This window comes from Solanum verrucosum, unplaced genomic scaffold, assembly GCF_900185275.1.
Source record: "Solanum verrucosum unplaced genomic scaffold, falcon-dt-bn FXZP01000182.1, whole genome shotgun sequence".
NCBI lineage: Eukaryota > Viridiplantae > Streptophyta > Magnoliopsida > Solanales > Solanaceae > Solanum > Solanum verrucosum.
Window position 1 is genome coordinate 4755952 of NW_026020378.1, and position 26544 is coordinate 4782495.

General features: G+C 32.8%; 2 protein-coding genes and 2 non-coding genes across 4 annotated transcripts; all 4 read right to left on the bottom strand.

The window, feature by feature from the left end:
• Positions 1-2110: 2110 nt before the first annotated feature.
• On the bottom strand, positions 2111-6217 carry LOC125838573 (E3 ubiquitin-protein ligase AIP2). The gene is made up of 5 exons (XM_049517626.1): positions 5953-6217; positions 3521-3746; positions 3195-3397; positions 2562-2777; positions 2111-2433 (listed from the first exon to the last, which is right to left on the bottom strand). The coding sequence occupies exons 1-5, from the start codon at positions 6091-6093 to the stop codon at positions 2284-2286; spliced, it is 936 nt and encodes a 311-aa protein (XP_049373583.1). The 5' UTR covers positions 6094-6217; the 3' UTR covers positions 2111-2283.
• A 9277-nt stretch (positions 6218-15494) lies between these two features.
• TRNAG-GCC (transfer RNA glycine (anticodon GCC)) lies at positions 15495-15565 on the bottom strand. Its single transcript has one exon. It is a non-coding gene; the product is annotated as a tRNA-Gly (tRNA).
• Positions 15566-17300: 1735 nt separating this feature from the next.
• TRNAG-GCC (transfer RNA glycine (anticodon GCC)) lies at positions 17301-17371 on the bottom strand. The gene has a single exon. It is a non-coding gene; the product is annotated as a tRNA-Gly (tRNA).
• Positions 17372-20776: 3405 nt separating this feature from the next.
• LOC125838569 (F-box only protein 13) lies at positions 20777-22326 on the bottom strand. The gene has a single exon (XM_049517621.1). The coding sequence runs from the start codon at positions 22293-22295 to the stop codon at positions 21039-21041; it is 1257 nt and encodes a 418-aa protein (XP_049373578.1). The 5' UTR covers positions 22296-22326; the 3' UTR covers positions 20777-21038.
• Positions 22327-26544: the final 4218 nt, after the last annotated feature.

Consider the following 26544-nt stretch of genomic DNA (forward strand, 5'->3'; position numbering starts at 1 on the left):
CATCCCTCTATTTAAATTTATCAAAAATTTAGCGAATTCCACACAAAAACATATGCAATTCATACTATTCTCATAAAAAAAAAATCTTCAATATTATTACCGGTTGAAAAAAGCATCCAAAATTTTAAAAAAAAAATTGGGACTCATGTTTGCTGTTAAAAAAATAATGTTAGGACGGTGTGAGTCTACGAGGAGATATGATCTTTACTTCTCCTTTACCAACTAAATGAAGTTGAAGCTTAATTTCACACCATCTTCACCTTGCAAAGTCAAAATGTCGTTAGATCAATAATTTTTTGGGGCAAATTAATAATTGAAGTGATCAAGATTCAGCTAATTTTGATCTCTAGTACTCAAGTTTCGTTTTCCATTATTAGAAGTAAAAGTCTTCGATCAACACCACTTTTTGCAGATTAAATGAAAAAAACCATTTCCATTGATAATTCTTTGATATCAAATCAAATGAAAAATAAATAAAAATAAAATTGCTAATTAAAGGAAGACAATGCAAAATGTTGTTACTAAAAAAATTTATAATATTATTTTAGATGTATGTCGAATGAACAAAATTGGTTTATTGGGGTGATTTAGGGAGTTTAATTTGTTGAGAGTAGTGTGCACCGTACATGTTGTGAATAATTTGTTAGTTTTTGACAAATTTTAACAAAAGAATGAAAGTTGTCAAATTTTAAATAATTGAGGGATGTTTTATGTTAAGAAATTTTTTAAGAATATAGTTTAAGTTAAGGGTATAGTTTAAGAATGCTTTTTTTTTTTATAGAATGGAGTACTAGGTAACTCTATATATGATCTAGCAATGTCCATTTATGAAATAAAAAATAAAATTCCACTTCTCACCACAATACAAGCTTGACTCATCATGCCGAGATAATGATCTACTTCTTCATATCCATATCCACCGTGCAATGTATGTGATTATTGATAGACAACACAATCATGGTATCCACTTTCGATATAAGCAAAAATGTTACTCAATCAGGTTGATTTACTATATCACCCTTTAAATATAATAAATACAATATCTTGAAAAATGACTATAACTAATGATAAGATTAAATTACCTAATAGTTTTTTGGTCTCTATTGGATCATTCTATTATAACTTGGTATAATATATTAAATGTGTCTTTTGACTTGACCTTATATGTCATTTATGTCTTTCAATTTTGTAGACATTTAAATTTGTATATAGTTGAACAAGTAGACACGCACATTCTACATGACAATTCACATCCTATAAGCATCCTACATGTATTATGACACGTAAAATACTTTTACCTACTATTTAACTTTATTTATTTCTAGTACTTATTTGGTGAGTTTTTTTAGCACAAAATTACTGATCTGAAATTCTGAATGAACTCGTGATGTTACTTTTACGTCCAGTACCCCAATTGGGTTTAGTTTTAAATTCCAAAATTCAACCAGAACTACTTCTCTACAAAATAATAAGTAACTTCTATTAATCATCAAGGGACAAGGAACAAATTAAAGTACAATTGTATGTAACGAAGAAAAGCTATAAGTACCTTCTAACTATAATCGAACTCTCAAGAACATATACAATAATTTGCTTAGCTTAACGTAAACATCACGCACAAATAAATATTTATTTACACACGTATCACACAAAACACAAGTATTTCTCATAAATATTTCCAAATAACTATGCCAAGACCAAATCCAGACGTCAAAGTATGACCAACAAAATATACAATACCATCGCAAAGTCCTGAACAAATTAAAATCGGCTATATAAATTTTCGCTTAACTATGTTTGACCAAAAGATCTATATAAATAAAAAAGGAAAGACACAAAGTATCAATATTCTGGTAAATGAAATGTTTATGATCCCCTTGGTATGTCACTACTTCAGGGGTGGAGCCAAGTTGGACCAATAGAAGTCATTCAAATCCCCTTAAATGAAAATTCTATTGTTTAGAGATAATTAAAATTATTATTTTTATGTATATTATAATAGGCGTTGAACCCCTTTAATTTTAGCCTCAAAGTACTTCATTATCCGGAAAAATCATTATTTGTATAATCCATATATATGGCTTGCTCTTGAATGCTTAAGCACCCCAGATTAGTAATTCAAAAGCAGCAAAGTTTTGATACATATTACAAATCCAAAGAGAGTTTTATTGTACATTTATACACTCAAATATATAAAAGAAATTTGGTAATCTCCTCCGCCACGGCCCAAATTGTCTGCAAAAGTAGACAAGCAGAAGTTTCGATTCATTTGAGTATTGTGCATTATACATACATGTATTCACCCTCACGAACTGCATTAGCTGCCCCTTTCCTATCTTCCTCCGCCTCTTTTTCTCGCTCCTTCCAGCTTTCATAGTGATGATCATCTGTGAGCAATTCTTGCCGACAAATTGGACAAGAGTTGTGCTCATCCTGTTAAACGTACAGTGAGAATGTCCAAAGACTTAGAAGTTGTTATTGTATGGAACACAATGAAATTGGGGCAAATTAAATCACAATGGCAAAAACACGATAAGTAGAGGAAAGTTTCACTTTCATACCAGCCATGGCTTCAGGCAAGGAGGGTGAAACATATGCTTGCAGGGCAACTCTTGCATCTTGTCATCTACAACTAACTCCTCCCTGCAAATTGCACACTCCGCATCTGTACCAAGCTTCGTCAACAACTCATCTGTGACAGTTGTAACTGGGAGGTTTGCCACAACTTGTTTACTGGCAGGTGGTGGTCTCGGGGCAGAAGGACCGTCGTCCAGAATCTTAAATAGAACAAATTAGAAACGTCTTTAGGTCAAGCTAAATTGTTTAGGCCTTAGTACAAATGCATCTAATTCCCCTATAAGAAGTTTTTCTTTTTTATTTAAATAAAGAAGAGCATACCTCCATGGTAAAGCTTGGTCTAGACTAGTGTTAAATAAAATTTTCCATTCAAGAATCTTTTTCCCCAGATAGTTATGTATGTATTAAACAAGTGGTTAGCAACTGAAAAATAAAACAAGCGTGGATAAAATTCATTGTTTAACTCAATTTTTTTTAGAGGAGGGCATGTGAGAATGCAGTAACTTGCAGGTTAGGAACTACAAATGACACCCTTGACATATTGCTTCTCAACTGACTGAAACTACAGGCTACAACAGTTGTGCTTAATGCGAGGAAAAGAGTAAAACTAGAGATACCTCTGGTATTATATTATTTAGTCTAGCAACCAACTGCCTGAGTATATTGCTAGCACCTTCCGTATCGTTAACATTGGCTGGATCACCTTGAGGGGATTCACCACCAAGAAGTGCTGCAGCAGCAGTGAGAAGATGAGACTGCTCGAGCCAAGCAGGCTGCTCAGGCTCTGGGTCAACAGTAAGATGCCCCTCAAAAAGGAATCCTGAACCAAAATAATAGGATAAATATAAAAAACATGCAACAATTTTGTTGGTATACTTGTAGCAATAAGGGGCCCATGGCCGATGTATTAAAAAAAATAATCATAAAGAGGTCATATGAGTACTTCTAGTTGAGCCATTTTCTGTCGATATTGTATTCTCAGATTCATTCTGTACTTCAGCTAACTGCTCTCGTGCCTGAGTAATGCAACTCTGCAAATGTTTCTTCTCAGCCGACCCTGACACCAGGTGCTCAGCCTCAATGAATAGCCCAAGCCCAGCATTCCAAAATCCAGGCATTGTGTATCTTGTCTTTAAAATGGTGGCAACCCGACATACAACCATATAGAACTGCAAGCATTTGGAATCACTCAGATTTATTCAGTGGTAATAGAACTTCTTATGCAAGTAAAAGTACTTGTGAAAATCTTTTTAACATTTTTTGACAAGTCTTAGGCAAGTAACGGCTCTTAACGACGACTTAATACTGCCTTGTCAATTCTCATGTGCAGTTCCTTTATCAAATCATCATCTCCAGTTTGTGATGAGAAAAAGACTTACACAGATATAAAGCAAACTAAATCATATACAATGAGATGACTTTGGGCATGCTAATGTCATTCACTAGTTACCATATAACATGACAGAAATGACATTTTGCATAATTGAATCTCCCTTCCACCTGAAGGCTTTGAGGTGAGGTAAAGGTGATTAAAGCTTTTCCCCTAAAATATGCTAGCATGGATATTCGACGAATATTACGGACAAAATGAAGAAGCTATATTCTTCATAACATTAGCAGACATATTCCAAGAATCATTTACTTGTGACTAAAAACAAATTAAGAGTAAGAGCATATGGGGTTAAATAATCAGTTATCAACATCTATTGCTGTAAACTCTCTCTCAAAAGAGAATAATGGGTGAAAAAGTGCTTAACAAAAGAACCAGGCGCAGAGATAGAGCAGCTACTAACCAGCCTATGCTAAACCACTTTCTTAGTAAATGTTTTTCAGAAGGAATACAAGCCACTCCTTATAAGGCTTGGAGGGGTGTGAGTTAGGCCTAAGACCTAATTTAACACCTATAAATGAGGATCTCCCTAAAATATAGCAATATGCTGGTCATTTTTCACTACACTCTTATCTGAATATATGGACTAGTTCCCTTTCGTGCATTGGCCTATTTTGAGTTCTCTTTTCAAAAAGATCAATTGTTTAATTTCTTCATGGTGATATTTTTTGGGAACTAAACTATCTAATAGTTAGAAAGAAAAAAGCCCCTCTTATTGTGAAATTCGCACTCAGCATAAAAACAACAAAATGGCTCTGCATCATAGTTACGTATACGAGCTAGCTTAATCGATTGGACAGTATAAAAAGCATAGAATAGTCTTTGTAGATAAGCTATCTCGTTTTTGTAATTAAAAGACAAGACTAAAATCAACAAGGGTCCATAAATTTTTTCCATAAAAAGAACCTCCTAAGTGATATCACTTTCTAATGTTTGATTACTAAGCTGTTGAAGCAAAACCATTTAACATTAATTTGAGAAAAACAACTCACATTAGCACCTACTATTCTTCATTCCAATCCTGCTCCATATCACCATGTAAACCTTGTTTCTACTATTTGCTAATTATAAAGTCATCAGGTATCAACAATCAACACTCCCCCATCCAGGCAAAAGCTAATATTACATTCGACCAAGTTTATGTCCAACCAAACACTAGAAAAAGGTACTTCACATTCCATAAAACAAGGCTTGGTTAGGCGGAACCAAGATTTTTACTAAGGTATTGCAAAATATAAAAAAGTAACAGCACGAAGAATCCAAGAGAATTCAACATCTAGTCATCTACTATACATAGGTTAGGCGGAACCAAGATTTTTACTAAGGTATTGCAAAATATAAAAAAGTAACAGCACAAAGAATCCAAGAGAATTCAACATCTAGTCATCTACTATACATACATAAAAAGTTATTTTAAATCTATATATATAGTGCAGTTTTTTCGCTGAAGGGGGTTTCGATGAAACCCCTTCCACTCACTTGGCTCCCCCTGCTTGGTTCCAAGTGTATAATCAATTACGTGCTTAATTTGTTATGGCATATATTCCAGTTCCTCAACCAAACTATTCTCAATAATTCAGCTCCGAGAAGGCCCATGTACACAATCAATTACTTAATTTGTTATGACATACACATTTCCTCAATTATCTCATTTATTTTCAAAGCAAACTATTCGCATTTCTCAAAAATTCAGCTCTGAGAAGTTTAACTCGCACCAAGTTTACTTTTTTACAGCTATCCAAACTTATGTATACTCAAAAAACGAAATTAATTAATGAAAATTCCCAGTAACAGAAGCGAAAATCCAAAAAGAAAACGATGAATCAACATTTCTCCTTTTTCCCCTCATTTTCTGTGTTTCTTTTGGAGGAATTCATTAGCTGGGTAAACCAAAAACCATGAAAAAAAGAAACTTGGAGGGGAAAGAACAAGTGCCTAATACATAAATGAGTAATAAAAAGGAAAACCCAGAAAAGGTAAGTTACCGAATTACGAAGAGATGGTGAAGCAGAAGGATAGTGTTGAAGAAGAAGCGATTTAATGGAGGATACAGCTTCCTCAAACATTTGTTTCTTCCCTAATTGCTTCTGTAATTCTTGAATCTTCTGCTTTAATTCTTCCTCCATTATTGCTTTTGCTTAATTCAATCAAACTTTCTCTTTTGGATCATTGCATTGCCATAGATAGATTTATATATAGATCTTGTTTGGTCGCAGCTGATGTCTTGTGGAAGAGGAAATCAACCGGTTAGGTTCAAATCGGGTTTTCGGGTCATGTTTGGCTTCATCCTCCCTTTTTACGTGAGACTTGTCTTTTGTTCTACACTAGAATCAAAATAGAGTAAAGGATTAAAATTGTCCTTTATGTTTGAGTAAAAGATCAAAGTAACCCTTGTGTTTTAATATCGAGCACAAATAGTTTTCCATGTTTTAACAATTGGTACACTTTTGATACTCTTGCAAATAGCCGTCAAAAATCTGAACGGTGCTTCTCTTTTTACACGTGAGAAAGGTTTCCCGCCAAAACTCACTTTTCCTTGTCTCTTCGTTTTCCTTGTTAAACCAGACTTCTCTTCCCTTTTTGCTTCAAATCAAACCCTATAATCTCAATTTTGTTCTGAATTTCATTAAAATGTTGATCCATTTTGTGAAGCAACTATGTTGTTAAGGCACAACAATGATAGATAATCAACTCCTACTTATGGTGATAATTTTTTTCATCTCTAGATCATTTTTATTGCTTTTGAGAATTATCTATTCTACATTTGAAACAAAAACGTGGTAGGTTGATTAGTATATCATTGCTCTAGTACGGTTGCTCTTCATGATTGGAGTTAAAGTAAGTGTTTGTTCTTTTGCATCACTTTCTAGTCACAATTTTTTTCATGAGATGTTGTAAAAATAAAAGAAAAGCTTGATCAGACGTTCAACTGAAACTATATACCATTAAAAACTATGGGGAATGGTTCAATTCTTTCGATCTTTAACCTGATGTCTCGATAATTTTTTTTTTTTGTAGAATACAATTTAACCCTGTTATTGATCATGAATCTAGAGATTAAGATATTGAATGGTTAGATTCAAAAAAGAAACTACAAAGTCTTAAGTGGTAAGAAACTCATGATAGTATTACTATTCACAAATAGTATTAGGATCAATGGTGAAACAAAAAACAAAACACTACAGAAATAAGCCAGAGTGGCAATGGCAATAGAATTTGGGTTGTAAGAAGTAATAAGATCCTCCTGCATCTGCAAACGAACTATCGAATCTCAATGCCGGTGAAGGCATGGAGCTAGCTACGTTGCTAAGGGTCGTTATAGCAACACAAGATGGTGCACCTGTAATGGAATCTGTAGTGTCATAGTTCACAAAGCTAGCGCACACTGATATCACTGTGATCAGTGATGCATTCTTCAGTAGCTCCAACTTCGTGAATTATTAAGGCGACCCCAAAAATCATCATTATATATCTATTGGAGAACCTTCAAGTTTAAGATAATGATTTTACTTGAACAAATTTATCGATTATAATTTTTAAAAAAGTAAAAATCAAATTCCCAAGATCTCTTATTTGATGTACTATTTTCTGTTTATATAATTACGAGCATTAAATTTCTTTATTTTGGATGCAACAATATTATATTTGATTATTAAGTTGAAGCATTTTTCATTCGTTAGTTTGTTTTATACTTTTGTAAACTACAACACCTTATGTAATATATGCTTGTTTTTTTTATTTCAGATCCAGTACTCGAAGATTCATTTGTTAGTATAAAAATATATCATGGGGGTGTCATGAGACGTATTCCAGACAAACATTACATAAATGGCAGCATAGACTATATTGATTACATTAATGTGAACACGTTGAATCTTCAGGAGTTTAAAATGATGGTGGAGATTTGTGGGTATGTATCTGATTCAATAACCTTTTGGTACAAGTGTGGAAAGTATGATAGAAGATGGAGATTGATTTCTACTGATTTTGAAGCCTATGCAGTTAGCAAAAGTCTTCGAAAAGAGGATGTGAATGAGATTTACTTCGAGCACTTGGACTCTTATTTTAAAATGGACAATGGGATTATACCATATCAAGAAACCATTGAAGATGGTGATAAGGAACAACTTACACATGAAAATTCATCTGGTGATGATTTTTGTAATTTAGAGGCTGATTTATTTGACGACGAGTTAGTCAATGGCCATGAAAAGACAAAACAGAGTATTTTGGGTGAAATAGAGCCTCTTAGTGTTGAAGTAAAGAAAAAGATGGCAGCTATAGAGAGAGATTCTGATTGTTGTGATTCTAGTGACACAAGAAGTTTGAATAGTGATTCTGAAACTGAGAGCTACAATTATCCTTAATTTAATCCAAAAATTGATGGAGATAATCCCATATTAGCTCTAGAGTTGACGTTTGGAAGCAAAAGAGAGTTCAAGGATGTTGTAGCAACACATGAGATAAAAAAAGAAAAGTATATCAAGTGGAACAAGAATGACAAAGAAAGAATCAAGGCAAAATGTATACATAAAGAGTGCAAATGGAAAATTATGGCATCCAAAATGCAATGGGACAAATCTTTCCAGATAAAAACATACAATCCTACACATACTTGCAAAGAGTGGCACTATGAAAATAGAACAATCACATCATCATTCATTGCGAGAAAATACCTGAATGAAATTGGATCAAATAGAAATAGTAGTTTGGTTGATTTTAGAGATAGAGTGAGTGTTGATCTAAGAGCTAAAGTGACTTTATCACAAGTTAAAAGAGCAAAGAAGAAGGCCATTTCGCTTCTCGATGGTGATATCAAGGATTAATTCAAAATGATGTAGGACTATTGCAATGAAATGGATTGGACAAATCCAGGAAGTACTATTCGTATGAAGTTCACTGATAATGAGGTTCCTGGACAACCATACAGATTTCAGAGAATATACATTTGTTTTGCTGCTTGCAAGTTCGGTTTCAAGGCTGGTTGTAGAAAAATAATAGGAGTGGACGGTTCTTGGTTGAAGGGTCCAATGTACGGAACACAATTGTTATCTGCAGTTGGAATTGATGGTAACAATAATATATTTCTCATTTCCCACGCCATTGTTGAGAAAGAAAATAAAGAGACATGGACTTGGTTCTTGACTTATTTGGTTAGCGATTTGGATATACATGAGGATGAGACTAGTTGGACCGTTATGTCCGACAAACAAAAAGGTCTCATTGAAGCTTTTAATGATATTTTACCATATGTTAGTCATAGATTTTGTGTGAGACACCTTTATAACAACTTTAAAGAGGCAGGTTTTGGTAACTTCTCATTAAAAAAAGCACTCTGGGCTGCTGCAAAGGCTACTACTGTGCAACAATTTATTGTATGCATGAATCATATGTTTGAGTTAGATCCAAATGATGCTGCTTGGTGTAATGAAAAAGAACCTAGTCAATGGACAATGGCTAATTTCTCCTCAGATGCTAAATCTGACATGTTGTTGAATAACGTGTGTGAAGTATACAATATCATGATACTTGATGCTAGAGACAAGTCAATTTTGACACTTTTGGAGAAATTGAGATATCTACTCATGGCTAGAATGCTAGCTAACAGGGAGAAAGCAGAACAATGGAATCTAGGTGATGTTTGTCCCAAGATTAAAGATATATTGCTTAAAAATTAAAAGGCAGCCGGAGAATATATTCCTGGAACTGTGAAATTATAGGGGCTAGTATCATGGATAATTGGGCAGTGGACTTGGAGAAGAGAACAAGTAGTTGTAGAAAATGGAGTCTCACTGGAATCCCTTGCAAGCACACAATTGCAGCTATTTGGGCAAATCGAGAAGACACTCTTGATTATGTTCATGATTCCTACAAGGTAGAAACATATCGAAAAATATATGAGAATGCAATTTTTCCGATGAATGGCCCGCAAATGTAGCCAAAATCTAACAAACTTCCTCCGTTGCCTCCAAGGAGTTTGACAAGTACAAAGAGAGGAAGAAAGCAGAAGAAGAGAAGAAAAGAAGCTAATGAAGTAGGAGCAAGTCGAACAACGATGAAAAGGAAACAAAAATCTCTAAATTGTAGTACTTGCCACAAGTCTGGTCACAACAAAAGGACTTGCAAAACTAAAGATGTGCAACCTGAAACTACTTTTTTTGTTCGTGATAAACTATATGTACTATCTTTTAACATCATTTTTGAATTATTTCTTCATTTAATTATCTTTAGCTAATATAAAGTATATATAAATATTTATATATATTGTGCTTTCAGGTTAGACGGAGCTGTTCGAAAGTTCAACAAGAAAATATGAAACTGAGAGAACTAGGACAAGGAGAAAAATTGAATTCTTCTTGGGAAAATTCACAACAAACCCAACAAAGTGGAGTTACATTATAAGAAAATACAACTTTTTTGGGTAAAAAAATGGATCATTGTGTGCTTTTCATGTTTAAATTATACTTTGCTATTGTTTTTCAGTTTCTTTTCTTTTTTGGTGTAGTTTTTGCGCTAATCTGGTGCTGTTTGGTGCAATTTTTGTGTTGTTTTAGTGCGAATATGGTGATGCTATTTTGGTGCAATTTTAGAGTCTGTTTTTGGAGCTTTTCTCGTGCAGTTTTGGAGCTGTTTTGCTGTTGTTACGGTGATTTTCTGTTGCTGTTTTTGGTGCAATTGTAGTGCTTTCTGGTGGTGGTGTTGATGCAAGTTTAATGCTGATTTAGAGGCTATTGTGATGCTGCTGTTTTGGTGTAATTCAAATGTTGTTTTGATACTTTTCTGGTGTAATTTTGGATCTTTTCTGCTGCTATGTTGGTGCAACCATAGTGCTGTATTAGTGTGAATTTCGTCCAGCTATTTTGGTTCATTGTCAGTACTATTTAGGTGCAATTCTAATGTTATTTTGATGAACTTTTGGAGCAATTTTGACACATTGTTGGTGCTCTGCTGCGGTTTTGGTAAAAGTTTACTAAAATTTTAGTGTTATTCGTTCTAGTACAAATCTGATGTAGTTTTGCACCATCAACACATATAATATCAAAAATTTCAAGCCAACTTCTCAACAAATTTAAGCCAAATATACATTACGTATCAAATCCATTACATCGCAAAAATAAAAAGATACATTTTCCTATACTATGAGAAAAACATATGCTTCTTCGAGCTTACTAATTAAATTGCAAACAAGAAAAGATAGAATATTGAATTTTTCCTAATCGTTTTCTCTTCAACTTCCAGGCTTTTCTAAATTCTCGCGTGCTTCTTCGAGCTTACTAATATTTAGAATGTATCCGTCATAATTGGAACAAGTAGAATGGACCAAAGCTAAATTATCACTGGGACAATTGATCGAGCACCTCGTGTGCAAGAAACTTGCTTGCAGATAAACAAGATACCAATATGCATAGCACTCTCCTCGAGTTTAAACAATCTATCACAGAGGACATAGAAGAAGACTCAAAGACCATAAAGATTGATTTTACTCTTACTCTTGTCACAGACTTCCATTGAAGGGAGATACATTCTTCAAAAACAACAGATGCAACTGAATAAGTTTTACTTCTCCAAATATCAGTCTTTATTTTGATTTTATTTGTTTCACAGGGGAATCAAAGTTATGGAATTATGGATATCTGAAGGAAAAGAAAGGGAAGATTTAGTTGGCAATGGTGGAAACTTTTCTCACATGTAAAAGAAAGCACCGTTAGATTTTTGACGGTTGTTTGCAAGAGTATAAAAAATGTACCAATTGTTGAAACATGGAGGACTATTAGTGTTCCATGTTAAAACACAAGGATTACTTTGATCCTTTACTCAAACATAAAGGACAATTTTGATCCTTTACTCATCAAAATACCGTAATTCTTATGTTTTCACATGGAACATTTTGCTAAATTACTAGTAAAAAATAATAATTTATGTTTAGTTAGGTAAAAGTTTTAGAAAATATTTTGTCTAGAAAAATATGTTTCCAGGAAAAAATGACCCGTATTCTCTCACCCACCTAGGGTGGGCATAAATATCAGAAAATCAGAAAATCAAATCGAACCAAATTGAACTAATTCGGTTCTTCGATTTTTCGGTTGAGGGTCGGTGTTATTTTTTCAAAAGTTCGGTTAGGTGTTCGGTGTAAGGGTCTCAGAACTACGGTGCACCGAAGAACCAAACTTTTATTTAAAAAATAAAAATTTAAAAATAAATAATATATATATATATGAACATTCTCTTAACTAAAAAAATAAAAACTCAGCTAACAAATTAAATCATTCATAAACAAATCAAAGTAGCAACAAATGTACAAATCAATAGTTAACTTCAAATATTAATTTCCAAGAGAATCAAAACATATTTTTATCAATGAACGTTATGTAAAGTAACCAATCTTCTTTCTTGTTTTTCTCGAGAAGTAGTTGGAGGCACAATGTTCTTGACAAAGATAAATAGTCTTTTAATTAGCACAATCAGTGTTCCATGGCGAGATACATCATTATTTAACATACTTTAAAAAATTTAAGTATTTTATACTTAGATTTTGTCCTCATTTTATTTTTCATTCACATCGAAAGATCGATTTAAAAACACCAAATTAAATATAACTGAAGTTGAAAAAATCGAACCAAACCGAATTAGTTTGGTTTGGTATATAGTACACACTTTGCTAAAACCAAAAACCGAACCGAAGAAACAAACACCCACCCCTACATCCACCCAGCACCCCATAACCCCTTACTCCTTGACCATCTCACCATCCGCCACCTCCAAGGCCCACACACCAACCCCTCACACCCCTATGATTTTTAATTAGATTTACACATTAATATGATTTAGATTTTTTATTTATTTATTATCCAACACTAAAATATAAATAAGAAATCAACTTATTTTTCGAAAATATTTTCTATTAAAAATTTCTCCGTCATCACATGACACATCCCCATTAAATTGAACCAATTTTCCATCCAAATGACCCTCTGTTCTATTTTATGTAACACTCTTTTTTTTATTCGGTTCCACGAAAGAATGTTACTTTATTATAATTAGAAATAACTTAACGTTAAAATTCTCTTTTTATCCTTAATGAAATGATTTATGCCATACAATTATCTAAGAATTATTTTAGACCACAAGTTTCTAAAGTCTTTATTTTTCTTACACACCATACCAAATCAAACAATGCCACATAAAATAAAACAAAGAAGATAGCTTTGTTTCTCTATTGATTTACTTTTTTTCTAGTTTAAACATTCAGCTTTATTCAGTGAACAAGTTTAGGGGCCTTTTATGTATTTTTTCAAAGATTAAATCTTTGATTGAATATTTGACCAAGAATTTCTTCATTGATGGTATTGTTTTGATCTTATCTATATTTCAACTATGTTCCATAATCAGTATGGTTTTATCAGTCGAGTTTTAATAACATAACTCCAATATAAAATTTTAAAGTTTCATTAGTAAAAGTTTGAAACTTCAGTACCATACTCTGATGGATTTCACAATGCTAAAGTGTCACTTAATTTAAGCAAACATCATTTTCTATTGATTCGGGCTGGTTTGGAGTTCAAATTAGAGCTAAAATCATCGTGCATGATACTATAATAATGTATATCATGTGTATATATTGTATATATATATATCACTGATGTCGTACACTAATTGGATAGACATGCACAGATACATGAAAGATTACATACATTTATATCTATGGAATCATCTTTTAATTTATAGGTAATTTTTTCAAACTAGAGCTAAAATAATCATGGACACTACTATAATAATGTAAATCATGTGTATATATCGCGGTATGTCGCACACTAATTCCATAGACATGCACAGATACACGAAAGATATACATACATATACATGGAATCATCTTTTAGTTTATAGGTAAAAAAAAATTCTTTATTTGCCATGTTTTTTTTGGGTCGCTATCTTAGTTGTATTAATTACCGAATGAGTAGTTACAAATCCATAGCAAAGCTCATACAACTTGCTATCATTACACATTGTTTGAATGGTTATCCATTATATTATATTTATTTGTTAGTTTAAAATGTCAACCAATTCATATATGGTGTGAACAATACTCCTTTTTCAGTAAATTGAAATCATTTCATACACTAGTCAACAAAGTGTATAAGTTATAACCCACATCTTAGAATGTCCTTTTTATGATTCTTCTTCGGTTAGCAATGCTTTCTTCTTTTTCGTATATGAATCTTTGCGAGATAATTTTATCAAATCAACGAGAATTAATTATATAAGACGGAATAATTAACAATGCTTTCTTTTTTTTCGTATATAAGTCTTTTCAAGATAATTTTATTAGGCATGATCAGCGAGAATTAATTATATAAGACGGAAAAAAAGTCTTTTAAAGATAATTAATTATATAAGACGGAAAATATGCTTTCTTTTTTTCCGTATATGAGTCTTTTCAAGATAATTTTATCAATCATGATCAACGAGAATTAATTATATAAGACGGAACGATTAACAATGCTTTTTTCTTTTCCGTATATGAGTCTTTTCAAGATAATTCTATCAGGCATGATCAGCGAGAATTAATTATATAAGACGAAATAAAGAGAGTCTTGAGGGAGACCACTGAATCAGTTGGCTTAGCTCCAAAAACTGAGTGACGAGAATATATCTTCACAAACCTGCGAAACTTAGTCTTAGCAATTCAAGTGAAAGTTTTTTAGACTAGTCCCACTAAGGTGGTGAGGAAACTTACTTCCGAGAGAGCAGCTTTCGCCTCAGTAATTATCTAACGAGAGAGAGTCGATGCAATTCCTGCCAAGATGACAGATCCTGCCGTAGGTGCCTCTACATGAGCTTTGGGTAACCAAATATGAACTGATATCATAGGCACTTTGACGGCGAAAGAGGTGAAAGAAGCAATCCATAGAAAGATTTGGCGTTGCTCACTAAATTCGGTGATAATTAATTATACAAGACGAAACAATTAACAGTGCTTTCTTCTTTTCCGTATATGAGTCTTTCAAGATAATTCTATTAGGCATGATCAGCGAGGATTAATTATATAAGACGGAAAAAAATTGAGTGTTTTCAAGAAAAAAATTATGTAAACGGGGAAAAAAAAGAGAGGCTCAGATGAGAATTAATTATGTAAGACGGGAAAAAATAGAGTGTTTTCAAGGAAAAAATTATATAAACGGGGAAGATAATTAATTATACAAGATGAAACAATTAACAATGCTTTCTTCTTTTTCGTAAATGAGTCTTTCAAGATAATTCTATCAGGCATGATCAGATGAGAATTAATTATATAAGACGGGAAAAAATAGAGTGTTTTCAAGAAAAAAATTATATAAACGGGAAAAAAAGAGAGGCTCAAATGAGAATTAATTATATAAACGGGGAAAAAATAGTGTTTTCAATTATTTTTTTTTATATAAACGGGGTAAAAAGAGAGGCTCAGATGCGACATTTTATGTCTAATATAAGACTCAGTGGAGACCCAAATCTCACCCATTGCACATTTTATCATCACAGCACTCAGAAATGCACCAGCCGGGAATCGAACCCGGGTCTGTACCGTGGCAGGGTACTATTCTACCACTAGACCACTGGTGCCTGTTGTTCTAAAACTTTAACTTATTTTATTAGTTTTATTATATTAATAATATGAAAATATGCATTTCAAACATTCATATTATATGATTTAAAATAAAATCTAGTTAACCTAGTACTTGCATTAATTTTTTTAATTTGTAGTTATAGAAAATATCTGCAGTTTCTAATGCATTGATTTTGACAAAAATAAAAGGATCTATAATCTACCTCATTAACCCATGCTCATACAATGAGGTTCTTTTTCTTCTGAGAAATTTGTTTTACACATGTAATTAGGAGCAAAAATTTATTTTTACAAAAAAACATGAAATATTGCCCGTTGAGTGTAGAAGATAAGTAAATAGTTGAGCGTGGTCTAGTTGGATTTCACATATCAATATTGATAGTAGGAGGGTACTAATAATACTCCAACTGTCCAACACATTGTGTCATGCTTGGAAATGATTTTAATTTACTGTGTACGAGTGATCACATATGCGAATTGATTGATATTAAATTAACAATACAATAACTTGCATATAATTTTTTGAATTTGCAGTTATAGAAAATATCTGCAGTATCTAATGCATTGATTTGACAAATATGAAAGAACCAACATACAATGAGGTTCTTTTTTTATTTAAAAGAAATTTGTGTCTCTTGGCTTGAAATTCAACTTTGTTGTACTGTATAATTTTATTTTAAATTTTACATTCATTTTTTTTACAAAAGATATTTTCTCTTATATAGTATAAGAAATTGAAAATAACTCAAAAAAATTAAATAATTTACTTCAAATTAATATTTGATTTACAAATTAAAACTTGCATAACTAATATATGTATAATCCTATTTTATTCTTTACCCTACCTCCACCTCTACCTCGTACTCTATTTTCTCTTTTAAGTTTATCATTCAAATTGTTCATGTGTGAGATTATGTAACAATGAAGAATAATACCATCTATCTAAACATTATAGTCATTAAAACAATATAGTACGATACGTCATGAAACATTACTTAACAACCATCAAAACAAATTGTTACGCACTAATAAATTTCCAAAGTGGAGTGACCTTTTGAGATATTAACTCTTTGAATTATGATGAAATGAATCACTTTAGCATATACAATTCTAGAAAGCCAAATTCCAAAAACATTTGTTTTATGAAAGACAATTGTATTTCCTTTTACTTATCGGTTTCGTTTTTATTTAAATCGATACGTATAATTATATGATTGTTAATTACCTGTCGTATATTGTAGTTAAATTGATACGTAATTTATACATTGTTTGGATGGTTGTTACCCGTCATACGGTATTGTATTGTATTATTAATTTAAATATCAATTAATCAACATATGGTGAGAATACTCTTTCAGTAAATTGAAACCATTTCATACACTAGTTAACAAAGTGTATTACCCCATCTTAGAATGTTCTTTTTATGATTCTTCCTCTTCTTACGGTTTACAATGCTTTCTTCTTCTTCTGTATTGAACTCTTCACATCGAGCTTATTGCTACTAATTTGATAATTCTATATATAGACGTGATCAACAAGAATTAATTATTGGAGATAAAAAAAAATCAACAAGAATTAATTATTGGAGACGTAAAAAAAGAATAATTTAATCATTGGAGACATAAAAAAAAGAAAAAAAGAGGCTCAGATGCAACATTTTATCGTCGGATATCAGACATTGTAGAGACCCTAATCTCACAAATTGTGCATTTATCATCACAGCACTCACAATGCACCAGCCGGGAATCGAACCCGGGTCTGTACCGTGGCAGGGTACTATTCTACCACTAGACCACTGGTGCTTGATGTTTTAAGGCTTCAACTTGTTTTAATTATTCTCTCCATTTTTATTCATATGTCATCCTTATTAAAAAAAGATAATTCTTAATACTCCCTCCGTCAACTTATAATTGTCACGATTTCCTTTTTTAGAGTCAAACGATAAAAACTTGACTAACATTTTACGATGTAGTATTTTTCATCATATTGATGATATGCAAAAAATTGCAATTTATAGTATTTTTCGTATAGTTTTTGAATATCTAAATTTTTTGCTTGAATTATTGTAATTTAATTTAACTTTGAAAATTAGTCAAATTGACTTTAAAAAAGCGCAATATGACAATTAAAAGTGGACGGAGGGAGTATTTGTCATTTAACAAAATCAATGCATAAATGACACTATTTTTCTTATTTACCTTGATACTTATTAGCGTTGAAAATATGAATTTGACCAACGTAGAAAAACTAAATGATTAATTCATGTTCATTGGTCAATGTTTAATCAAAATAAATTAATTTATGTTCATTTATTGAAAACTTGACTTCAAAAGAATACTAAATAAGGGTATAATGCTAAACTTACATAGTTTCTTAAGAGACGTGAAATCTAAAATGGTGACATATATAAATAGGAACGGAGGAAGTACCTTTTTTTCCGGGTAAATAGTTGTAATATACCAGAGGTGTGAATTGAAGTAGTGTGGGGGGGGGGGGGGGGGACATGCTACTGGACAATCGTCCCATCCATTTTTTTCAAAAACATTTTTTGGGGCGAGTCTCGAGGCGGGGCGTACCAAAAACGCTCCAGGACGCAAATTGAAGACGTAGATCCATAGGGTGTAAGTTCTAGAATTTGGGGCGTAAGCTCCAAGCGTAAAAACGTAAGCCCTGAGCGTAAAAGTGTAAGCCCTAGGGTTAAAACGTACGCCCTGGACGTTATGTTTATTTATTTTTGGTTTTTGATCCTTTTTGCTTTAAATTATAGTTTTTATTATTAGTGTAATGATATTTTTTGTCATACTTTGTTTCTTCACTATTGGTTATTAACACCTTTCTCAAATAAAAATCATAATATTTTTTTCTATATATTATAGGTTATTTATTAAAATTTATTTGTAAAATAATTGAAAATTTTACTTTTGCTTATTTTCTTAGTAACAAAATTATAAAATTGAATATACGTTAGACTACGCCCCGTAGATCCATAAGACTTACGCCCTGTGTCTCGGGGCTTATGTCTCGTCCCGTACGACATAAAACGTCTCACATCACACCCCGTCTTTTAAAACACTAGTCCCAGCAGTGAGTTCAAGCTACTAAACCAAAATAACTTATAGATTGCCATTACTGCATTACACAGGATACTCATTAAAATTTGCTAACCAGGTTGCTACTCTAGTCTCACTTTGTGCCTTACAATGGATTTCTAGAATGATGTTTTTGATCAAGATCTTTGGTTGTTGATTCTTTTGCTGGAAGATGCGCATGTTCCTTTCTCTCTAGATATGGCAAACTACTCCTGCTTATAATATCATTCTGTACACATAATTTCTTGGCTTTCTTCCTTTTGCCCATGTGAGTTCATCATTCCATTGCATAGGATCTCTGTTGATGTTCAACCATTTCAACATCTTCCATACATATACTGATACATCATTATCAAAGAATAAATGTGCAATGCTCTCATTTTCCTTTTCACAGAGGGGGCAAATCAGACTTGTTAATACCCCTCATTTGTGCAATCTATCGTGCGTAGTAAGTCTCTTGTGCGCAACTAGTTGCAGCATAAACACCCACCTAGGCAAGCCCATATTATTACAAGTTAATTTTCTCTATGAAACCTTCCGGTATTGCCCTCTCAACTTGTATAGAAATCGTTGGTGGAGAAGTAAGACATATCGTGGTTAGACCAGGCTGCCTGCTTTGGTAGGTCCTCTAGTAAGTTTCTCCTCCCTTCATAGTAGTTATGGATCCATTTTACCCAAAGCCTATCTTTCTTGTTGCAAATGTTCCATAAGAGCTTAGCTATTGCTGCCTTATTCCAAGTAGAGATGTCAAGGATGTTTAGACCACCAGCTGACTTAGAATAGCAGACTCTATCCCAAGCTAATAAAGCTTTCTTTGATATTTCAGTGCCTCCAGTTCATAAGAAGTTTCTGCAAGTTGCTTCAATTAACTTAACCACCTTTTTTAGCAGGATGAAGATCTGGGACCAAAAAACTTGTATGGAGAACAAGACAGACTTTATAAGTTGAGCTCTACCAGCATAGGACAGAAACCTAGTGGTCCACGACTTGATTTTGTTAAGGATCTTGTCTAAGATATGTTGGCATTGTACAATAGAAATTTGTTTTGAACTCAAAGTGAGACCCAAATTTTTGAAAGATAAAGCACCCATACAGAACCCCAGGACCTTTTGGATATCTATTTGCATATGAGTTTGACACACCAATACAATAGAGGGAGCTTTTAGAGGGATTTGCAATAAGACTGAAAGCTTTAGAGAATTCTTGAAATTTAGTAAAGAGTAACTGGATTGATTGGACATCTCCTTTGCAGAATAATAAGAGATCATCAACAAAAACTAAATGAATCAGGTGCAACCTAGTGCATCTAGGATGGTACTTGAATAGGGGTTGAGAGCTGAGAAGTTTTAAGGATCTACTCAAGTATTCCATGGCAAAGACGAACAAAAGAGGAGATAAGGGATCTCCCTGTCTCAACCTCTTTTTGGCATTGAAAGGTTTGGTTGGATGCGCATTGATCACAATTGAATATGATACAGTGTTAGCACACGTCAAAATCCATCCCACAAACACCTTTGGGAAGTGCAAAGCAGTAAGAACTTGCTCAAGAAAATCCCATTCCAAAGAATCATATGTCTATCTTAAGCATACATCTCAGAGGAAGTACTTCATTACGTTATTATTGAAAATATGCAAGTTACCATTTCAAATATTCCTATAAAATAAAATCTGGTTGATCTAGCACTTGCATATATAATTATAATTTTTACAAAAGATTTTTGTTCTCTACATCCCAACATGTTTTGGCAATTGCAGCCTTATTCTAGAGTTGCACATAAGTTAAAATTAAGTCCACCTCCAACTGGAATGCAACTTTATCAGAGACCAACAATGCCTTCTTCCTTGATCTACACATTGATAGAACCAAGTTTAGCGAAAGACGATGGATGCCTTATATATCTTTCCTGTGATAGCAACAAGCTATTTCCCATGTTTTTTCCTCCCTAATATTCATTTCCCTTGGTATGAAAGTTTATTTCCTTTTTTTCTTTTCTATTCCATTTTTATTATTCAAATTGGTATGTATAATTTATATGGACTTTGTATATGTGAAGTTGTGATAAAACGAGGCTTGAGAGTTACTATCTTTAATAAATTCTCACCAACTAAGTGAAAGTTCAGATATTGAAGAACCACTAAGATCCCCATCTTAACACACTTTTCTTGATACAGTAATAAAGACCCTTTCAAATAAAATAATTTCAGCAATTACATCAATTCACTTTAGAAACAGAAAAATATCATTAACTATGATAAATTTATTCCAAAGTAACAAGAAAAATATGGTAAAAGAATAAAGTGAAAAGTAACAACAAAGTATGAAAAAAAAAAGAATGAAGAATCCCAATTATTCTACATTTTCCTCCCTGCCTTGTTGTAATCACACAGAAGCTTCAATCCTAGGCTGAAAAGAGAAAGCACAGCTGAATTTCCCAGAACAAGCAGGCAATTCAGTCCACTCATTTTCAGCCAATTTACACAAGAAATACCTACAACTCTCATCATCATCAGTCGAACCAGAATTTGAAATGCAGGCAAACATGTGTTCACTACTTCCGGTGCAGTTGATGTCAACTTTCTTGCTATAAAACTCATGTGAAATTGCTGATGGCATTGCCAACACCTGATTCCATGCCCATTCATTTTCATCAAATTTCCATATTCTGAGACTAGCTGTTTCAAGGAATTCAGATAGAACAACTGCTAATAGCTCTCCTTCGCATTCAACTAAGTCGATTGAGTACTCGTGATGAAGAGGGAGCAATCTTGGGTACTCGAAAAAGTGTTTTTCAGTAAGATTGCAAGCCACCACTTTCCCGGAAGAGTTCAAGAAACAGAGGATTTCTTGTCCATCGCCTTTCGTGGTGGTTATTGAAGAGTATTGCTTACATGGGTTTTTTTGTATTTCAGTTCCTACTACATTCCCACATTTGCTCAAGAAATAGAGCATTCGATCATCGTCTTCTTCTTCTTCATCGTCAGTACTGCAGGATTGTGCTGCAGGGCAAGTAGGAGATTTCTTACTCAGAATTGCAGAGTCTTCCCAGCTATCTGTAGTGGAATCATAGATTCTGAAAGAAAGATTCGGAATTTCTCCGAAAATTAAGAAGAGTTTATACGATTCCTGAGTAGAAATCATTCCAATGGCAGTAAGGGTATCGGAATAATCCAATAAAGGAAGCTTGCGATACGAGGAAGTAACAGGGTTACAAATGAGGAATTCACCATTTTCGCCGTTATGAAAACAGAGGAGTCCACCAGAAGAAGCAACAGGTAGGAAATTCGACTGATTAAGCTGATTTTCTTCAAGAAAATTGGATGGGTAGGTGAGAAATTTCCAGTTCATTTCAGCAGAATCATAAACAAAGTGTTGTTGATTCTTGAATTCGACTGATTGTGAAGAATCAACCATGTAGAACCAAGGTTCTCTTGATGGAATTTCAGAGCAGGCATGGTGGAAAACAGGGGAATTAGCAGCAGATTTCCACCTCTTGCTGACTGAACTTAATCTTAGAAAAGTTGAAGTTGGAAGCCATGAAAGAACCCTTTCAAGAAGATCTTGATTAAGTTCATCCAGTGGAAAAACAAGATCTTCATCTTCAAATGATTTTCTCTTTAAATTCCTCCTAGAAGCCATGAAAGAGAGAAGGAATTGGATACTAAATTTCTAATGTGGGGGGTTTGACATTGGAATGTAATGGAGTATATAGATATATAAAGAGAGGAAAGTGGAGGGGGTGTGGGGAAGCTTCGTAAAGGATCTGTTTATTGTATTTTATTTGCGTTGACAATAGAGTAAAAGTAAAAGTGAGTTGGGAACACTTTTTGGTGTTGAAGATTTGACAAAAGAAGCAGCTTTGGAATTGTGTGTGTGTTTTGGATATTGACAAAGAGCATCTCATATTCCCAACTAATGTTGGTTTCTTGTTTCTCTACCATTCACTATCTAATACTCACCAATAGGTAATGTGTGAGAATAGTTAAACCAAAAAAAGTATTGAAAACACATTTGAATCTAAATTTGACTTTGAATGGTTAGTTTCGTTTTTAAATTATTAATAGTTTTAAAAATACATATCTACTTAACTAACTAAACTTAAATACATCTTCGATTTGTCACATGATATAACAAGTGATTTCAACACTCATGTGACAAGATGAAGGTGTATTTAAGTTGAAGCTGAAGTTGTATAATTATATTTGAACTCTTGAAAAAGTTAAAATTTTGTGAGGGGAAATTTACTGAAGAAATGGTCAAATCAATTTTTCAAACTCATAAAAAAGAAATAATTTAATAATCATTCGAATACATACGTGAACAATATTTTAAAAATGTTTTTTGAAAGAATAAAATAAAATCTATGTCCAAACATGTTGACCGTGTGAACAATTCCAACAGAGTAGATTACTCATTACAATATGGATTACTGAATTGACTATATATTGTGGTATGACAGAATTGAAATTATATTTCTTACTCCAATTGAAATTATATTTCTTACTCCAATCATCATTCGGAGGTAACGGAATTTTTTTTGTTCCTCATTATTTGTCTATTTTTTTTTTTTAGTTGATTCTAATTACTTATTCATTTTCACAAATCAAAAAAGAATAATTTTTTTTTATCTATTATATCCTCAATTAATTACTTTGAAAAAGGTATAACTTGTTGAAAATCTTAAGTTTATAATTCATTTACTTCATAATTAATAGAGATAAAATGGTAAACTCACTACGTCAATAATTGTTTTCTTAATAAGTGTGTCAATTCAAAAATGGACAAGTAATTAGAGACAGAGAGAGTATCTATTTTCAATTCTTTACAGAGTTATACATATACGAGGGTGTGACATACGCATATTAGGTTAGAAAATTAGTACACAGTGGAGTGTTATTTTGCTTTCCAAATGTTTAGATTTGTAGTTGTACTAGCTATATTATTGTAGTTCATGTTTTAGAAACAAACATTATACCTTCACAACATAACAATAAAATATGCATATACTATATACAGGGATGGAGCTACCCTAGAGTTCATCGAAAAATTACATTGTAATTTGTATATAATAGAAAAAAAATTGATTTAATAAATATATAAACAATTGTTGACACCTCTTAACACAAAATGAAAGTTTAGTGTAATGATTAAGGGGTTGACACGGCTTATACATTTTTACTTTATGACACCTTTTAATAAAAATCTTGACTCTACCACTGATTATATATATCCTCATCATACTCCACCGTGCATTCTATCTTTTCAAATTGGCTTTGTGAAATTTAGATGAATATGGTATAGAAAAGAAAAGAAGAAAAGAAAATGGAAGGAGAGAAAAGAGAAGGGTCACGAGCAAGGCTGGGCACGGGACCGGAATGGGACCACCGGACCGGAACGAACCGGAACCGGACGGTTTGACCGGGTTGTTGACCGGTACCGGGATGAACCGGACCGGAACTACCGGGATGGAGGCTCAGTTCCGTCCCGTCCCACTATATACCGGGATAGAACCGGGACGGACCGGAATCGACCGGAACGGAACGGGATGGGATAAACGGGACGACACTGTCGACACATATAGCTATTTCAAAAAATAATTATTTTTTTTGAGTTATTTTGAATTACGAAAATACGAATGTTTTTTTTATTTTTCTAAGTTATATTCGTTTATAGTAATTAAGTTTTAAAATTTATAATAATTTTACTTAAGTTTATTTTAAAGATATTTTTTTTAATTTTTACGTATATAAGTTTGTAAGTTAAGTTTAATAAAGTTTTTTTTTTTTTAGTTTTTGAGCTTATGTAGTTATGTTATAAGTTTTAAAGATTTGAATCTTTTGAAGTTTATAAGTTATTAAGTTATACTTATAACTTGTAAGTTAAATAACTTAAGTTTGTAATTTTTAAAAAATTAAATAAACAAAAAAGAAATGCTAATAAAAGTAAATAATGAAAAAAATATTATTTTTTATTTTAATTAAAAATGATTTACCGGGACCGGGATGAACCGGTACCGGTATACCGGTACCAAATCATGGTACCGTTCCGTTCCGTGTACCGGTTCAACGTATCCCATCCCGTCCCGAATACTACCGGACCGGAACGAACCGGAATGGTACCGGAACGGACCGGAATGGTACCGGTAGGACCCGTTCCGGTGCCCAGCCTTAGACTCACGAGTGGGATAAAGAAAAGAAAAAGGGAAAAAGCAAAGGGTAATATAATAGGGCCCTACCATTGAAGGGAACAATAAACTAACGAGGAAAAAGTCACTGTCATCAAGGCGCCGCTCTCTTTCTCACTCTTTTTTTTTTTCATTCATAAAAGACAACTGACTTGGGGTTGGCGGTGGTTGAGCTTTGGGAGGCTAGGGGTTGGGACTTGGGGTGGGGGGTTGCTCTCCATTATTATTTTGGGTGTCATGCTTGATATTTATATAATTCTTTATATAAGAATACACACTTGTATAGTTAACAATTCAACCTGCCTGACATCCCATCCTTTACATAGATCAATCTTTGACTCAATCTATCAAGAAAATAAAGATTTTGAGATGTAATTGCATGATGAACATAGAAAAATTTGGCTATGTGAATTTTAACTTGGCTTGTAAGGTGTCGATTCTCCACCTAATAATTGTTTTTCCCTTTCCCTATGCTAAAAAAAAAAGAAGAGGGAATAGAAAAGATTATTACAAGGGCTTGGTAAAAAAAATTATGGTTGATTAAGTGGCTTGTTCAGGGCTAAACAAATAAAGTCTTTAACTAAATTGCCTTTGACTCAAGAAAAGAGAAAAAATAAAAGAAGAAAAGGCAAACATAACATTTGTCAATTCCAAGTAAAGCAAACTCTTTGGCTGAAGTTGAGGAATCTATGCCTCGTGTTGAACCTACTTTTTCCCCCTAATATTATACTCTATGATATTAAAATGTGTGTGTACTTTGGTAGTTGTCTTTTGGTTTTGTCCATTTTTGTGCTTTTAAAGTCAAATACTTGGACAACAGAATCCAAAGCTAACCCATCCAATTTCTCCATCCTTCTACTGTATAATAATTGACTTTGGATGCTCGAGGCTGAAAACCCACAATAATATTTTATTAATTAATTCTATTCAAATAAAGCCGTCAATTACGATATCTTTTTTCTCTCTTCCATACGCGGTACGCCATGTCCCCATTTGTGGGATATTACAAAGGGTATGTTGTTGTAGTGTCATACTTCCTCCCATCCATTTTACTATCTTTCTTTCGATAAAAGGCAATATTTTACTATCACATATATTATTATTATACATATAATCTAAAATATTACGTATTTTATCTTTATTTATGAGTTTTATATCATATAATAAGGAAGATATACTAATTAGATGTATATATTTTTGCTATTAGAGATATACTAAAATAGGAAAAGAGGTGAACAAGATATTCATATATCTCATATACATGCAAATCACATCAAATACATATATCCTACGTATCTAATGTGATTCACATGTATATAAGATATCATATACATGGGAGAGTGGCGAGCGAGATGGGATGGAGCCGAACGAGATTTGTTATATATTCCAACTACATATAAATCCACTTGGACACAGTGTATTCAGAACAAATTATACCTAATTTTAAGCTCATGTATCCCGAGATAGGACACATCAAAATCTGGTAAGATTCGTAATATTGCAAACTAGAAGGTATTTAAGTAATTAACTTCTAAACTAGTGGGATTTCTTAAAATTTAAATCTTTTTTTCCACGCCTGAAGAAATTAATTAATATAAAAAGTAATTTAATTAAATTATCTTTGTAAAACCGATTTAATATCAGTTAAGTGAAATTATCAGTTTTAATGATACCAATATAATATATGATACTGATTTAGTGTCA

What these genes read in the sequence shown, in the direction of transcription:
- LOC125838569 (XM_049517621.1), bottom strand. Translation starts at nt 22,295, where the DNA reads ATGGCTTCTAGGAGGAATTTAAAGAGAAAATCATTTGAAGATGAAGAT.
- LOC125838573 (XM_049517626.1), bottom strand. Translation starts at nt 6,093, where the DNA reads ATGGAGGAAGAATTAAAGCAGAAGATTCAAGAATTACAGAAGCAATTA. An exon ending in AGAAAATGGCTCAACTAGAA is followed by an intron (nt 3,398 to 3,520) that starts GTACTCATATGA and finishes ATTTTGGTTCAG; the next exon opens with GATTCCTTTTTGAGGGGCAT. An exon ending in CTTGCCTGAAGCCATGGCTG is followed by an intron (nt 2,434 to 2,561) that starts GTATGAAAGTGA and finishes TACGTTTAACAG; the next exon opens with GATGAGCACAACTCTTGTCC.